The sequence below is a fragment of the Antechinus flavipes genome, chromosome 3, assembly GCF_016432865.1.
Source record: "Antechinus flavipes isolate AdamAnt ecotype Samford, QLD, Australia chromosome 3, AdamAnt_v2, whole genome shotgun sequence".
Classification (NCBI taxonomy): domain Eukaryota; kingdom Metazoa; phylum Chordata; class Mammalia; order Dasyuromorphia; family Dasyuridae; genus Antechinus; species Antechinus flavipes.
Genome location: NC_067400.1, coordinates 300,057,191 through 300,073,362, shown reverse-complemented (window position 1 = coordinate 300,073,362; position 16,172 = coordinate 300,057,191). Strand labels below are relative to the sequence as shown.

General features: G+C 34.5%; 1 protein-coding gene across 3 annotated transcripts in view; it reads left to right on the top strand.

Moving 5' to 3' along the window:
* The window catches only part of MYH15 (myosin heavy chain 15), a 93,518-nt gene extending 80,338 nt beyond the window's left edge, over positions 1-13,180 (top strand). Inside the window, exons 21-23 of one of the 3 annotated variants that reach the window (XR_007951877.1) lie at positions 5,333-5,439; positions 11,676-11,918; positions 13,003-13,180. Coding sequence is in view for 1 of the 3 variants with exons in the window: in XM_051985248.1 (XP_051841208.1) it covers positions 5,333-5,428 (96 nt within the window). In the remaining 2 variants the exon portion in view is untranslated. Of the gene's footprint in view, positions 1-5,332; positions 5,440-11,675; positions 11,919-13,002 lie in introns of those variants that run through there. The other 2 variants (XM_051985248.1, XR_007951878.1) reach the window with 2 other exon arrangements.
* The last annotated feature ends 2,992 nt before the right edge of the window (positions 13,181-16,172 follow it).

Sequence of the window (16,172 nt, the reverse complement as noted above, 5' to 3'; positions counted from 1 at the left end):
TCCAATTCACTTGCAAGTCATGGCATTGCCTTCCTGATGTCATGGTTATCTTCAAGAATAAAGTGCAAACAACAGCCCTTAGTACTGGGGCTTCCAAATTGAAATTCTTCCTTCATCACATGGTCTGATCCCTTCTTTATAATATATGTGGGCCTTGCTATATACTACTACATTCCACTCATTAACTGGGATCATGGTGACACAGTTAATTTAGTCATCCTTAGTAATTCAGAACTGACTGCCCTCTCTTCTAGGTCAAAATTATGTGTTGAGATAGTTGTTGGATATAGGATACTAAGTGAAATCTAAGAAGTGGGCTATTAAAAATGATTGCTGCAATTAGACCTTCGAGAATCCATTAACTCAGAAATCCAAATAGTCTTGTTATCCAAGTCCTGTGATTTTCTCTTCCTCATTTTGGAACTTCCACTTTTTCTTCCATCTAATCAATAGCTTTTCTTTCCCAGTGAAATTAGTGTTATGATATCTATCAATCATCATCTACCACAACCGCCTCCCATGGACTTAAATGTTCTTGAGTTGATCTTAATCAACTATCTAAGCAAAGTGATTTTGAAATTGGGTAATCTTCAGATAATTCAGGGAATTATCACTCCTGCTTTGTGCATTGCCTGGTCCTGTTTAATATTTCCCAATGTATTGATCATTAGAATGAAAAACAATTCTATAATTAGTCATTATGATTATCTTAATATCTAGTCCTCTCTGTAGCACTTTTTCTCCTCCTTAGAATTGATGTTATTCAAAAATTTGAAGTTGCTATTCCACTTCCTAAGATCTTTGGTTCTTTGCAAATAATAGGACCATAGCCCTAGATTTGGAATTAGGATGTTCTGAGTTTCAATTCTGAATTCAATTCAATTCAATTCTGCATAAGTTTTATGCCACTGAGCAAATCTCTTGATCTTGTTCATCCTTATTGAGCTTACTATACATAGTTTTTTAAGGATCAAATGAGATAATATATGTTAAGTAATTTGCATACCTTAAAGCATCATATAAATGGTACTGCTGCTGTTGCTGTTATAAGTGTTATTTACCTGGAATGGGTACTGACATTTTTTCACCCCAGTATCCTCCTCATTGTGAATTCAGGGATGCCTGATGGTAGTCACATTAAGATTCATAATAAAATATTTGTGTGTCTCCTTCTAGTCAGAGGAATTTACTATGAAAGGAGGAAGAGGGATGTGGTGGAGACAACTTCCAAATTGACATGGGAGGATCCTGCTATTACCTTCATAAAGCCATGCTTTCCACCTCTCCATCAATTCACATCCACCTTGATGACTGTTACATTTGGAAGTAGTAGGCAACATTCCCTCCATTAGCATATTTTGGGTGATTGGTTATGCATCATAAACTCTCTTACTAGAAATCAAACTGAGATCAGATCAGAATTACAATCCCAAGAGATTCTGCTTCATATAGTAAATTATAACCTAAAGCAGGATAATTGCTTCCTAAATTAACATTAATACCAACAAGTTCACAATTAGGATATAATACATGATAGTTATTTAAAACATTCACCTTATTTAAGTTTATACAAAGTCTTTTCTAAATATTTGGACCTCAATTCATCTCTTTCTAGCTTGACATATCCTAATATGGCTATCAGCTATAAAAATTACAAATCACAAAAATAATCTGGTCACATTTTATTGTTTTACATAGAAATTAAATGTATGCATTTCCCTAAAAATTAAGTCACTTGTTTTATTATCTCTGAGAATTCAGGAGTTGCATGTCAATCTCTAAAGAATAAAAATCTTTTAACTTGGGATAGATCTACAGTTCTTAGTCTTGATATTTAATATCTCTGCTCATGGTCTAAGATCTCTGGTGAGACTCTTTCATCAGGTTTCAAGATTATTTAGGTTCTTGGCCTAAAGAAGAGAGCTTAGGCTTAAGAATGAAAACCTTTATACAGCATCAATGTTTTTTCTCCAGTTTATAAACTCATCATTTTCACAAAGATGTGGAGGTGGTCTGCTTTTTCATTATTTTGCCATATTTTTCAACATTATATAACTAGAATACTGAATAATAAAAAAATTTGGAGCAAATCAATTTATAATTTGTCCAATTATATTTCATGATAATCAGGAATTCACATAAAATTATTTATCTACTATGAACAACCTTTGATTACATCCTAAATATTTCATTATCCTCTTGGTTTTATTACTTCCAAGCTGTTGCTTTAACAAAGTGCTTCATAATTACTATCCTCCCATTTAGCAGAAGGACTTGTAGCGCTCTCGCTCTCTCTCTCTCTCTCTCTCTCTCTCTCTCTCTCTCTCTTTCTCTCTCTCTCTTTTTCTCTCTCTCTCTCTCTCTGTGTTTGAAAAGGGAAGACAAAACTCATTGAAAATATATTTACATTTAAATACATAAACTTACAAATTTCATCAAAGCCCTTTGTAATTTAACCTATTTTAAACTTTTAAAAATCTAAAAGCCAATTTCTTAATTTTTCAGGCTTAGACTCAGAATTAACAAAAGCTTGTTACCCCATACACATTCCTGTTGAACATAATTGCTTTTTTCCACATGAGAAAATGACGTGTTTATAATGAAGATTTCTTATAGACACTCAGTATCCTCTGTACTTCTGCTAAAAAAGTAAATTAATTCTTAGAACAGGTACTCAGGTTAAAAATTTGTTAGCATTGGAACACCCCAATCTTTTGGCGGTTGTCTGGCTTTGGGAAAAGTTACTTCAGTGGGAGGGGCTTCTGCAGGTTCATTTACAAAAATATCAGTCATAAATCTTCCCCCTTTCTTAACATTAAAAAAAAATTTCATCTCTAGAAAAAAAGGGAAGAGAGCTCTGAATGCATTTGTATATACAAATTCCATAAAATTTCCACGTTAGCCATCCATATTACAATTTGGAAATCTACATTATCTAAAATGATTACATTTATATTTACTCATAGATTTTTTTCTCTTTAGTTTTCAATACTAATCTCTCCTTATGCAGGAGGAAATAGGCTTTCCTTTAGCTGCTTTTCTCTTGCCATACCATGAAACCTACTTGGAATACAGAAAAAAGATTATATTCTTTAAAAGTTTGGAAACTTTTTGCTAAAATAAAGCGAATGGAGGAAAATCCTCCTCTCTTCTAATTACATTTTTTTCTTTTGCCTACTCATATCATAGGAAAAAAGCCACTCTTTTTTTTTTTTTTTATTTAATGAACAACAGATAAATAAAATAGAAAAGCTGAGAAAGAGCAAATCAGGGCAACTTTTTTGAGCTGTTTCTCTTGTTGAAGGAATTAAGCTAAAGTTTGAAACGGGCTAAAATTTTTTCTCTTTGTTGCAAAAATGCAGTCTTCCTCTTACTTTTTTCATGTACATCATCCACTTCCCCCATCCCAGATTTCCCAAAGCACCTTATTTTGTCCCACTAATAGGATTTCTCTAAAACTGCCCAAAGTTCTTATTCTATCAGATGCCATGGGCTAATGTCCCCCTTCTCCCATCTTCTGTCCCTCCCTTTTACTTTGCTGAACAAGGGAGTCCTTTTCACCATCCTCCTCACAATGCCAATTGTTACGGTCCAAAAGACCCTCCTAGAGAATATGGAAATAATGGTATAAATAACTGACTCCATTCAAACAGGGATATATAAAAAAGCAGATATCCTTACATGTAAAAACATGGTTGTTGAAAACAATGCAAAAGATATATGCCAACAATCCTGATGAGTGGGATTTCTCCCCTGAGAAGTCATCTGAGGAGTGCCATGTACAGCTGCCAGGAAGTGGAAAATATGCCAGGTCTGGTTCAGGTCTCCTCATAAGTACTTGCTAATGGGCATGTCAGAGTTATATCGCCAGTGCAAAACCTTCTATTGTACATGAAACCAAAAACCTTTTTTCTCTAGCTACTTATGTATCAGGGTCTATAATCCAGCAGTATTTGTTCTAACTTGGCCTATAATCCTATCTATTCTACAGCCTAGGGCTTGAAATACTCTCTGCATCTCAGACTTGCTCCCTAGTTCATAATATGTGTAGATCTGGCTTTGGCTTACCACAATTTGTGTAGGGGGAAATGACTAACATGTCCTTCAAACACAAAATCAACTGTGAGAGGGGGATGAGAGGACTCAAAGCAATTGGAAGGCATCAATCTTTGTCAAAAATATTTTCAACCATTGGTAAATCAGGGATGGAGGTATAGAGATGGAAGGGGGTGGAAGGTGGGGAAAATTTGAATTGGAGATGATTTATTTCAACACCCTCCCATTATAGGCAAGGAAATTGTGGAAGACTCTAGGATCCCTTCCAGCTTTGAAGCCTAGAGGGGTTAAATGACACTCAAGTTTCACAGTGAATCAGTAGTCCATCCAAGGAGTGAAAACCAGGTCTCCTGATTTCTCCACCCTGTTCTCTTCCTATTCTATCTTGTGCCTTTATAAAAGAATTCCTTCACCCAAGAAAAAACTTTCCAGAGGCCATCATTGAATCACAAGGTTTCCTGGTTTCTCAATCATGGAAGAAAATCCTCCAAATTTTGCAACTTTTTCAAACCAACATGATGTTATTTAGCTAGATTAATAGGGAATGATTATACAGGCTCTGCGTAGGATTTCCAAGGCTTTTATCCCATAGAATTAAAGGAAGGAGAAATTATCTTTTTCTCTGGCAAGACAATTGAGATTAAGTAACACACAATTATTAAGTGTTCAGTATCGGAGATTAGATTTGTATTTAGGTGCTCCTGACTTCAGAGCTGGTACTTTATCTACTGTGCCATATAGCTGTCCAGGAGGAATTATCTCTGAAGAGCAATGCTTTATTATGCAAAGAAAAGACCTGAACTCAATAAAAAAAGTCATCTAAGTTTGTTGTTTATAAGTAAGTTAAATGATTCTCAAAGGTAGATACAGAATAATTATAAAAATTGCTAACATTTATATAATATTTACTATGTGTTAAATGTTTACCATTATTATCTCATTTAATCCTCACAAGTTTAGGAGGTAGGCGCTGTTATGGTGGTCGCCATTTTTTAGATGAGAAACCTGAGGCAAAAAGGGTTAAGGCACTTGGCCAAAGTCACACAGTTAGCAAGTGTTTAAGGGCATATTTGAATTCAGGTATTCCTGATTCCAGACCCATGTTGTATTTCCACTGTAACATTCTGCTACAAATGGAGACCTGGCCAAGGGGCAAGGACAGGGTAGAAACAAAGCTTTTTTTTTTCTCTTTTCTTTTTTTTTTAATTGATGAGGCAGCACAATTATTATTCACAATATAGTATAAACACCCCATTTCCCATTCCATCTGTTTCAGATTTATGAAGAGAAACAAGTTCTCACTACTGCAGAAGAACTGGAGACCAGACAATTTCAAAATACTACCAGTCACATGGCTACCAATCAGAGCTGAACTTAAAACAAGTGAGCATTTGGAGAGAAAATATTGAGAATTAAAATAACTAAGACCATTGCTTTCAAATAATTTTAATCATACTGCTGTGTCTAGTGTTAAACATCTTTCTTTAAAACTGAAATATAAATAAAAATAAATTATCACACTTTCTTGGACCCTCTTTTGATCTTCTCTCCTCTCTCTCTCTCTCTCTTTCTCTTTAATTTCTCTCTTTTTTGTCTCATTTCTCTTTCTTCTTTTTCATTTTTCTCTTTCCCTCTTATCTTCTCTCTCTCATTCTTTCTCTTCTTCCTCTTTCTGTCATTCTCTTTCCTCTCTCTTCTCTCAATCTCTCTGTCATTCTTTCTTTCCTCTCTCCTTTTTCTCTCTCCTACATTCTCTTTTTTCTCATTTTCTTTATCTCTTTTCTCTATCCTGTCATTCTCTCTTCTTCTCTTTTCTTTCTCATTCTACTCTCTGCCATCCTCTCTTTTCTCTCTCACTCTTTCTTTCTCATTCTGTCTCTCTTCTCTTTTCTCTCATTCCCTCTCCTCATTCTCTTTATCTCTCTCATTCTCTCTTCCTCTTTCTCTTCTTTCATTCTCTTTCTTATTCTCTCTCCTCTTTCTCTTTTCTCTCTGTCTCTTTCTGTCTCCCTTTCTCTAGCCTTCCCCTTTCCTCCCTTCTTCTCTCTCATTATCTTTCTGTCTCTGTCTCTTAACAGTGTCAAACTTCACATTTAACCCTGATTGCCTTACCCCTAACAACAACAAAACCAAAAAGGGGAAGGTAAGATGATCTAACGAATAGAAATCTGGTCTTAGAGTGAGGAGGACCCGAATTTAAATCCAACTTCAGATTTTTACTAGGTGTATGACCCTGGGCAACTCAAATAACTTCTGATTGCTTGTTCCTTCTCCCGACTCCCAAAATATCAGATTTTTAAAAATAAAGAATCATGGTTGATTCTTCCTTCAGTTCCTACACTATTACTACTACTACTAATAATAATAATGCAAGAGGCAATGTGAGTATAGTGAAAGGATAGTTAACTTCAGAGTCAGGAAAACCCGAGTTCAAATCCCATTGTAACTCATACTAGCTATATGACACTATGAGAAAATTCATGGAACTTCCTCCATGTTACCTCAGACAACTTCCTAAGGTTTTAAATTACAGAACAAGGATTATCTGCCTTGTTAGTAGGCTAATGGATATGAATGTCCATATGAATGAAATCCCAGGCCCCCAAATAGAAATATTTATAAATAACACTATTTTCTCTTCATATTGTCAAAATATTATATTTTATTAGAGTAAATTATTCTCATTCCCAATTCTCTTATTTTAATACTCTCCTGACCCAACAGACATACCCTATATAACACTATCCAACTGACCTTATTTCATAATAATATTGTTAGTATATTGTAACTGAACTTCACATGGTAAATTCAGAAAGCACTATTATAATGATATCTGATTACTCATTTATAACCAAATTTTCAGGGAACAAGTGCCTTCTAGGACATGATTTCATCTATCATTGTGCTGAAGGAATTAATGACTTTAATGGACATATATTCCTGTAGTAACTAAATAATTATGATTCTTTTGCTCTACAGTAATCCACCAATCCTACTGGAATGTGGCTGACAATATGGGATTAGGGTTGTGAAAAAGACTTGGACTGCTGTTCTCAGCCTCAGTCACTCCCCTCTCCTCCTCCTCTCCCCTCCCCCGCCCCCCAGCAACAACTTTTCTTCAACTATGTTGTTTCAAAAACAAAATTTTACAAACAAAAAAACTAGCTCCTTTGATAATTGTTGCTATGATCTTCCCATTTCTTGTCTTACCTCATCCATCACTCTCTGGGGAGAGGATGGGTTCAATTTAATTCAACAGTATTTATTAAATGCCTAATATGGTACTAAATTCTGGGGTTTCAAAAGTATGAAATCTAAAGTAGCTCATATTTTATAAATATAAATCTACAAATTTGTTGCCTTATAGATTTTTTTAAAGTGTTAAGATTTCATCAAAATGTGCTTAAATAAAGCAATACCTAAGTGGTCATATAGGAGAGAAGTAGTAGCACAAAACTGGAGAAGGCAAATGTTCTGATTTTGTGGGAAGGGAAGAAAATAGAAACTGCTAACTAAAGACTAGTGAGTTTGATGTCAGCTCCTGATAAAAGTGTAGAAGATATTTTTAAAGAAATAGTTAATAAACTCCTAGAAAAGGAATTAGTTATATATTGAAATATGTTAAAACGTGTATACTTGTATACTTGCATAACCTATATCAGTTTGTTTGCTGGTTTGGGAAGGGGAGAGATAAGGGAGAGGAGGAAAAAATTGGAACTCAAAATCTTAGAAAATAAATATTGAAAACCATCTTTACTTGTAATTGGAAAAAATAATATACCATTAAAATAAATTTTTTTGAAAAAGAACTAGTCATCACATAGCATCAGTTTGGTTTCAAGAACAAGTCATATCAGTTGTTATTATTCAGTTGTTTTTCAGTCATGCCCAACTCTTCATAACCCCATTTGAGGTTTTCTTAGCAAAAATACTAGAGTGATTTGCCAATTCCTTCTCTAGCTCATTTTAGAGATGAGGAAACTGAGGCAAACAGGATTAAATGATTCTTCAAGAATCACCCAGCTAGTAAATATCTGCAAGAGAATTTGAACTCACAAAAATGATTCCTCCTGACTCTAGGATCAGCACTCTATATACTGTGCCACCTAGCTCCCCATAAGTTGGTACAACTTAATTGATTAGATTATTTTTGATAGGGTGCTAAACTGATTAAATCATAGAAATATTGTACATATAGCATGCCTACATTTTAGCGAGGTTTTTAAAAATACTTTTTATTTTCTTTCCTTCCCACCTCCTCCCTGATTCCCAGAAAAAAAAAAAAAAAAACCTTTGTTATAAATACGTGTAGTTAAAGAAAATAAATTCCCACATTGGCCATGTCTGTAAAATGTGTGACTAGTTCTTCGTATTTAGTACACCTCTCTGTAAGAAGGTGGATAGCATGTTTCATCAACAGACCTCTGGAATCATGTTTGGCCACTGTAGTAATCTAAGATCTTAAGACTTTGAAAGTTTTTACAATGTTGTTACGGAAGCATAAATCAGTCTGCTGGTTCTACTCATTTCACTCTTCACTCTTTCATAACTTCTCATGTTTCTCTAAAACCCCTTTCATAATTTATCTTTAGTGCATTAGTATTCCATTAAATAAACATGTAATAATTTATTCAGTAGTCTGATAAAGCATCTGAATAGTATTGGGGGGGAAAGTGGGAAAAATATTTTCTAGGCAATGATGAAACCAGAAGGATTCAGAAATAAGTTAATTAGCTGAACCTCAGAAAAATTTAAAAATGACTTCATGTAATTGGATGTTTCTAATGGATTTGGGTGTGGCTCTGTGTTGTTTAATTTGTGATTGATTTAACTAATTTAAAATAATTTAATGTTTTACTTGATGATTTGAATAAAAAGAAAGTAGCATCCTTTTCATCTTTTGAGTTATAAATGAGAGCCCATCCTTTGTAAGGTGACATAAACTAAATAACAGAGTCACAATTCAAAATGTTTTTGACAAGCTTACAAGAATGGGGACAAATATAATAAGATGGGCTTTAAAATTGCCATTATTAGTCAGCAGCTAATTTGTTTCAAAAGAACTGGGTTTGAATGGATTGAAAGCTCACTATGAGACAACAACAAAGAATACCTTTCTTTTGGACTTGGTTACCATTAAGAGTGACAGTTTTCAGGAATAACTGGAAGCTGCACATTTTCCTGGTCTTACTACATCTGGAGTGCTCTCTTCAGTTCTGAGTGCCACATTTTAACAAAACATTGATAAGCTGAAGAATGTGCAGAGACTAGGGGTCCAACAAAGAATCAGAATGCTAAAAAGTCTTAAGTTCATGTTATATGAAGAACATTTGAAGTAAAAAATAATATTTAACATGGAGAAGCTAAGACTCAGAATATAAAAGTAATCAAAGTATTTGAAAAGCTGTCATGTACAGGGTTTTTCATTTGATTCCAGAGGAGAATACTAAAAACAACAGATACAACTTGAAAAGTGGCAGATTTAGGCTTTGCACTGAAAAAAAGAATGACTACAAAATAAATTAGAGCTATCCAAAAGTCAAATGGGCTATCTTTGGAGGTGGTGGGCTCTTATTTACTGAAGGTTTTCTTAAGCAAAGAATAAATAATGGAACAGGGTTTCTGTTACAGGTAAAGTTTAGACTTGATGACTTCTGAGGTCCCTACAAACGCTGAAAATCTATAATTCTGTTTGTACAGGCAAATATTGAAATGCAAAATTTATTCCAAGTGAATATTTTATTTATGAATATAATATTTATCCCAAGTGATTTCAGAGACTGGAAAGGTACTGACAATTGGGGCATTATTAAAAGAGGACCCTATGTAGCAACTGAGCTAAAAAAAAAACCCTAGAAATTCTAAGAGATATGAAAAAGCATTTGGAGAATGGAAATAGAATGGTACCTGTAATGACCACGTATTTAAAATCAGCCAGAGTCAGGAATTCAGGTTAAGGGAAAAATCTTCAATCTTTATTGAAGTGAAGAGATGAATAAGGATTGCCTATAAGGATTAGCAGGTAGATTTGGGTAGACACAGAGTATGTGTAAAGTAATAGAAAATAAGAGTGGAAAGATAGGTTAGAGCCGTATTGTGAAGGGTTTTCAAAATACTAAATTGAGAAAATTGAAGTTTTTTCTCGAAGAAAATAGGGAGTTATTAAGTATTCTGGAGCTGGAGAGACATGGACCAGCTTGTGATTTTTTTTGTTGTTATTTAGTCATTTTTCATTTGTGTTCAAATTTTCATGACCTCATTTGGGGTTTTCTTGGTAGAAATACTAGTGTAGTTTTGCCTTTTCCTTCGCTAGTTTATTTACAGATAAGAAATTGAAGCAAACAGAGTTAAGTGATTTGCCAGGAGTCACACATTAGTAGATGTCTGAGGCCAGATTTAAACTCATGAAAATGAGTCTTTGTGACTCTAGACTCACAACTCTTTGCAGTATAGTGCCTCTTAGCTTCTCTTATTTGTGCATTAAGAAAGTGATGAAGTGCTAAACAAATGTAGTGGTTATATGCGTGAAGAGAAAGGGATATGAAGGATGTTGATGAACTATCATTGATATTTGGCAATATTTTGGATGGATGTGTGGAGAGAGTAAAGAGTTAGTGATAGTTCACTGGTTGCGAACTTTGTGGAGAACTAGAATAGAGAAGTTAGAAAAAAGAGGAATAGACTTAGTGGGAAAAATGAGTTCTACTTTGTACATGTTGAGTTTAAGATAATTATTTAGGAGGAATGTCCAAAAGATAGGTGACAATATGAGACTGTTGTTAGTTAATGTTAGTGTTAGTTAGTTAGTGTCTCCTTGTGACCCCTTTTTATTATGTTTTTGGCTAAAATACTGGAATGGCTTACTATTTTCTTCTCCAGGTCGTTTTGCAGATGAAGAAACTGAAGCAAAAAGGGGGAAATGACTTTGTTCAGGATTACATAGCTAGTATGTATTTCAAGTCATATTTTAAATCAAAGAGATGAGTCTTTAATCATTGTGCCATAAAGTGGAGACTAGATTTGTAGATTGGAGGCAAGGTATCTGAATAGAATAATTAATTAGATTCATTTGAACTAATAAGATAGAGACAGACAGAGACAGAGACAAAGAGACAGAGAGATTTGAAAAAGAGAAGAGGATTCTAGACAAAATTTGTGGGACACCCTTAAATAGAGGAAGGATTTGAATGATGATGATGATGATGCTGATGATGATGATGATGTAGACCAGCCCATTGTTCGACTGTCATATATATGTTTGCCAAAAAGATTATTTTATGAAGAACTCACTCAAGGCAAATGCTTACAAGGAAAAAGTGATACAAGGACACTCTCAAGGTCTTTCTTAAAAACTTTAGAATTGATTGTATGACATGGGAGACACTGGCACAGGATACCCCAGTGCCATCATCAGAGAAGTTGCTGTACTTTGTGAGCAAAGTAGATTTGAGTTAGCTCAGAAGAAATGCAGATGTAAAAAGTTAGAGAATCCACTCTAATTGTTTATAGTGACTATTTGTGTCTGGCCTGTGGCAGAGCATTCTGAGCTCATATTGGTCAGCCACAATCAGACATGCTAACTTGACTAACATAGTGATATCAATTTGGTCTTTTTTGAGAATGAGGGACAACAATCAACCAAGGGCCCACTAAGAAGGAGTGATCAGGAAGAAAAAGCTAAAGAACAATGTTTTAAAAAACACAAAAACTAAAATAAAATCTGGAGAGCATAGATGAAGTCATCATTAAAAGTTTCAGAGAAGTCAGAAGAATGTGAACTGAGAAAAGACCATTGGATTGAGAAATCAAAGGATGAGTTTCTGTTTGGTAAGGTTACAAGTCCAAGAGCACATGGAACAGAAGTGAGTGACAGTTTATCTCTGAACCCCCTTTTTCCTTCTGGGACTTTGTCCCTCTCACGATTTTCTTCCTTCCCTTCTTAGGAGGAAACAGAATCAAATTCCTTTCTTCTTTTTTGACTTTGTCAACTAGGACCAAAAAGTGAGAAAATAGGTGTGTGGGGTTTTTGTTATTGTTGTTGTTACACCTACCAAAGCAAGTTGGATTCCTTTATATGTCAGAGGAAATCCATCTTTTTCCTACATCCTCCCCTATTTTTTATAAGAGAAATAATTTTAAATCTGAATTTTAAATGTGTCTGTAGAAGTAATAGCTTTAATGTTTTTGCCATTACAATTTCATGGGAGGCAGCTAGGTGGCTCAGTAGAGAGCAAGCTAAGTCTCAAATTGGGAAGATCTGAGTTCAAATCTGTTTTCAGATATGTATTAGCTGTATGATCTTAGGAAAGTCTGGTTTGCCTTAATCCACGGGAAAAACCTTCATTTGCTTTAATCTGCAGGAAAAGGAAATAACAAACCATTCTAGTGTCTTTGCCAAGAAAATACCATGGACAGTATAGTCCATGGAGGTCACAAAGAGATGGATACTACTGAACAACAAATTACATAGGACCTCTAGGAGATAACACATAACAAAGAATTTCCTAGAAACTTTTTTAACCTACCCTGAATCTGTCGCATCTAGAAACCCTTTTAGTAAGCCAGGCCCTACAGTTAGAAATGTCACACATCTGTTTCCAACTCTTTTATTAGTCATGTTCTGAAATTTTATTTTTTTCTCAACTAAAAGAAACTTGACAAAAGCTAAAGCAGCAATAGGATTCATCCTAGCATAAACATGTTGTTTGATATTCTTTTTGTAATTGCTTGTACTTGTTTCCTGATCCATCTTCTTGATGTCAGAAATTCCAGTATATGAAGTAGTGAACCGTATTCCTGATTGACTCTTAACTTGTTCACTGCATTCATATAGATAATGACATTCTGGAAATTGGCTCAGGAGAATTAAAAGTCAAGGCAGAAATTAAGGCTGTGGACAAACTTAAGGATTTCTGTGCTTTTCTTTTTGTTGTTTACTCCTTATAGCTCTAGGAATACCTGGATGAGAATATTTCATAAACTCCAACCCAAGACCCTGAGAGCAAGCGCCCTTCTTAATGTACTGGGAAAAAAATAGCAACAACAATAATAGCAACAACTGCAGCAACAACAATATACCAATATTTGTGTAATATGTTAAGCTTTAAAAAGAGCTTTACAAATATCTCATTTGTTTCTCACAAATAACCCCGGGAGGTAAAATGCTATCATTTCCCCTATTTTACAGACTAGGAAACTGAAGAAGACAGAAAGAAAATGACTTTTCCAGGATTATCCAGCTAGTAAGCTTAGCTGAGTAAATGACTGATGCTGAATTTGAATTCAGGTCTAGCACTGGAGTCATATAGTTGTCTCTTGGTAATAAATTTGCCAATCAATTAATGAAGCAACACTCATCTATTTACCTACTGTGTGCTAACTGCAATGATAGGTAGGAGGATTACAAAAGCAAAAGCAAAAGAGTTACTGTCCTATGGAATTTGCATTCTAATGGGGAGGCAATACAAATATACTTTAGTATATATAAAGAAATACAAAGTAATCTTGTATGAATGGCAGGAGCAAATGAGAGGATTAGAAAAGATTTCACCCACCAGAAAGAATATAGCACCCTTCAAAATCTATAAAGAAACAAGGGGGAGAAAATAGGTTAGGTAGGAAAAGAGAATATATGGCAGGGAGGTTAAGTAATAACAAGACAAGTTAAAGGATAGAAGTAGAAGAATCAGCAGGAATAGAAAATAAGAGGTATACATAAACACAATAACAATAATCAAGAGTAGAATTTATTAGGAAAACAAGTAGGAGTAGGAATCTTTGATCTCAGACAAAATCAAATTTAAAAAAGATTCTATCAAGAGATAAATTTACATTATATATCAGCCATATTAAAATTGTTCTAGAACTATGTGTATGTATGTATAGCTATATGTATGTGTGTAGGTGTATGTATATATCTCTGTATATAGGGGTGTGTATGTATATATACATGCATAAATATGCATGTATTTGTGTATGTATGTATAATTATATCTGTGCTTAACTGCAGCCTTCTTGGGAGAATGGGAAGAGGAAAGGGGAAAAATAGAATAAAGTAAAAAGTACATAGCAGAGAACAAAAGAAAACATACAGGGAAGCAAAGAAAAGATGAACAGTTATGAATACAATATCTTCTATTAAATGCAAATATTTTGAATCCTTCCCTACATTCTGCAGGGCCCATGACAATAACTTTTTGGTTTTTTTTTTGGGGGGGGAGTTTGTCTGTCTGCCTTTTTCTATTTTGTTTTTTCTTATTTTTTATTTAAATTTTAGATAAATACATTTTTTAAAAAGAAAAAGAAAAGGTTTTACCCTAAAGTGATCCTTAGCTGGATCTTGAAGGAAAACAGGCATCTTAGGAAATAAAGATTAGAAAGAAGAAAATGGGGGACACACAGTGCAAATACACAGAGATGGAAAGTTAGAGGGGTCTGTGAGACACAGTAAGAAAGCCAATATGACTGAATAATAGAATATGTGGAACTGAATTATTTGAATAGGGTTAGAAAAATATATATGAAGCAAGGTCTTGAATGATTTTAAATGCCATTAGAATTTATATTTGATCCCAGAAGCAAGAGAGAGCCACTGGAGTTCATTGAGTAGAGATGTTAACATGATGGCTAAAGTCAATTATAAGATGAGCCAGATTTCCATTCCCCTTCCTGTCACCCGTGTGTGTGTGTGTGTGTGTGTGTTAGAATCCTTAAAAGGTGTTAACTCAATGGAATTGATAGAAACAATGATTATGTTTACACCTTTGAGAGTTCACACATTAGCTCACACATTAGTTCACAAGTTTGGGAGATTTCAGGGTTCAGTATGAGATTCACAAATTTACACCTCCCACAATCCCACTCTCTCAAACCCAAGGTTGGGTTCATACTGTTAAGAGATCATATATAAAAAACTCTCAGTCTCAGCGAGGAGTCAATTGAAGAGATTGAGAAACCAGGAGTCAGAGTTGAGCTAGAGGCAGAAGCTGGAAGAGCTAAAAGACAAGCTGTAAGAGCTCTTGGGATCAAGGAAGGAGATAGCCTCTAAGAAAACTAACCGGGCTATTTTGGAAGAGACAATAAAGAACTGGATTTTAACTCCTGGCTGCATTTGAGGTGATTATTACTCTGAACCGAAACTAAGGTTGCCTCCAGAAACCTCCCCAAGAACCCTGCTCCCTGAGAATGATCATATTTTAGAAAAGAAGAGAACACTGTGTGTGTGTGTGTGTGTGTGTGTGTGTGTGTAAATATATAGTTACCAAAATACTAGTCTAGGAATAGGTGAAACATATAAATCTCACAATCAAGCCCTAAAACCCTTGGGAATTAAGAAAATCATTGAGTGCAAAATATACCAGAATACATTAGAAATAACCCTCACTCTGTAAATATCAAGAAAATTAGGAAGTTACCTTTTCTACTGCTGTATCATCAAACTGCTCTTGGCAAAAGTTCTAGACATGAAATTCAATCTATAGACTTCAAACAAAATATATTTATCCTAGAAGTACATGGAAGAATCCCCACTTCCTGTGTCTTTCACCTTTAGAATCCAACTGATTGATGGGAAAAAGTCTTCAATAAATGTTGCTAGGATATAAGAATTGTCTTCTATTTCTTTTATATGGTTACTAGATTACCCCAAAGTCCTTTCAGGGAACGTCTGATGCTAAATGATGGAGAAATTGGATAGGAAAGCTTATTAGCCCTCCTGTTCTCCAAATCCCTTTTGAAACCACACACACACACACAAATGGTACCAGGAATGATCCTTGTGGTAACTCACAACTCAGGATGAAAGACATTCTACCTTCAGTAATGAGAATTCTTTCTTTTGCTCTTAATTTGTATTTATTTTTAATCTCATGAATTGCACCAAAAATCTTGCAATATCTATTCTTAAAAATAGGGCATGTACAAAAGATTTCTAGAAAATAATTCTCAGGAACTGGTAGATATTAAATAATATCATGAGAGTATAGTAGTTGACTTCTGTTAGCCATTGATCTAGACAGCTAGAATTCAATTGGAGGCTCCTATTTATTAACTTAATAGTTATAGAATACATTATATATTATATAAGTTATAGAATTAGGAAAGTTCTCCTTGTTACA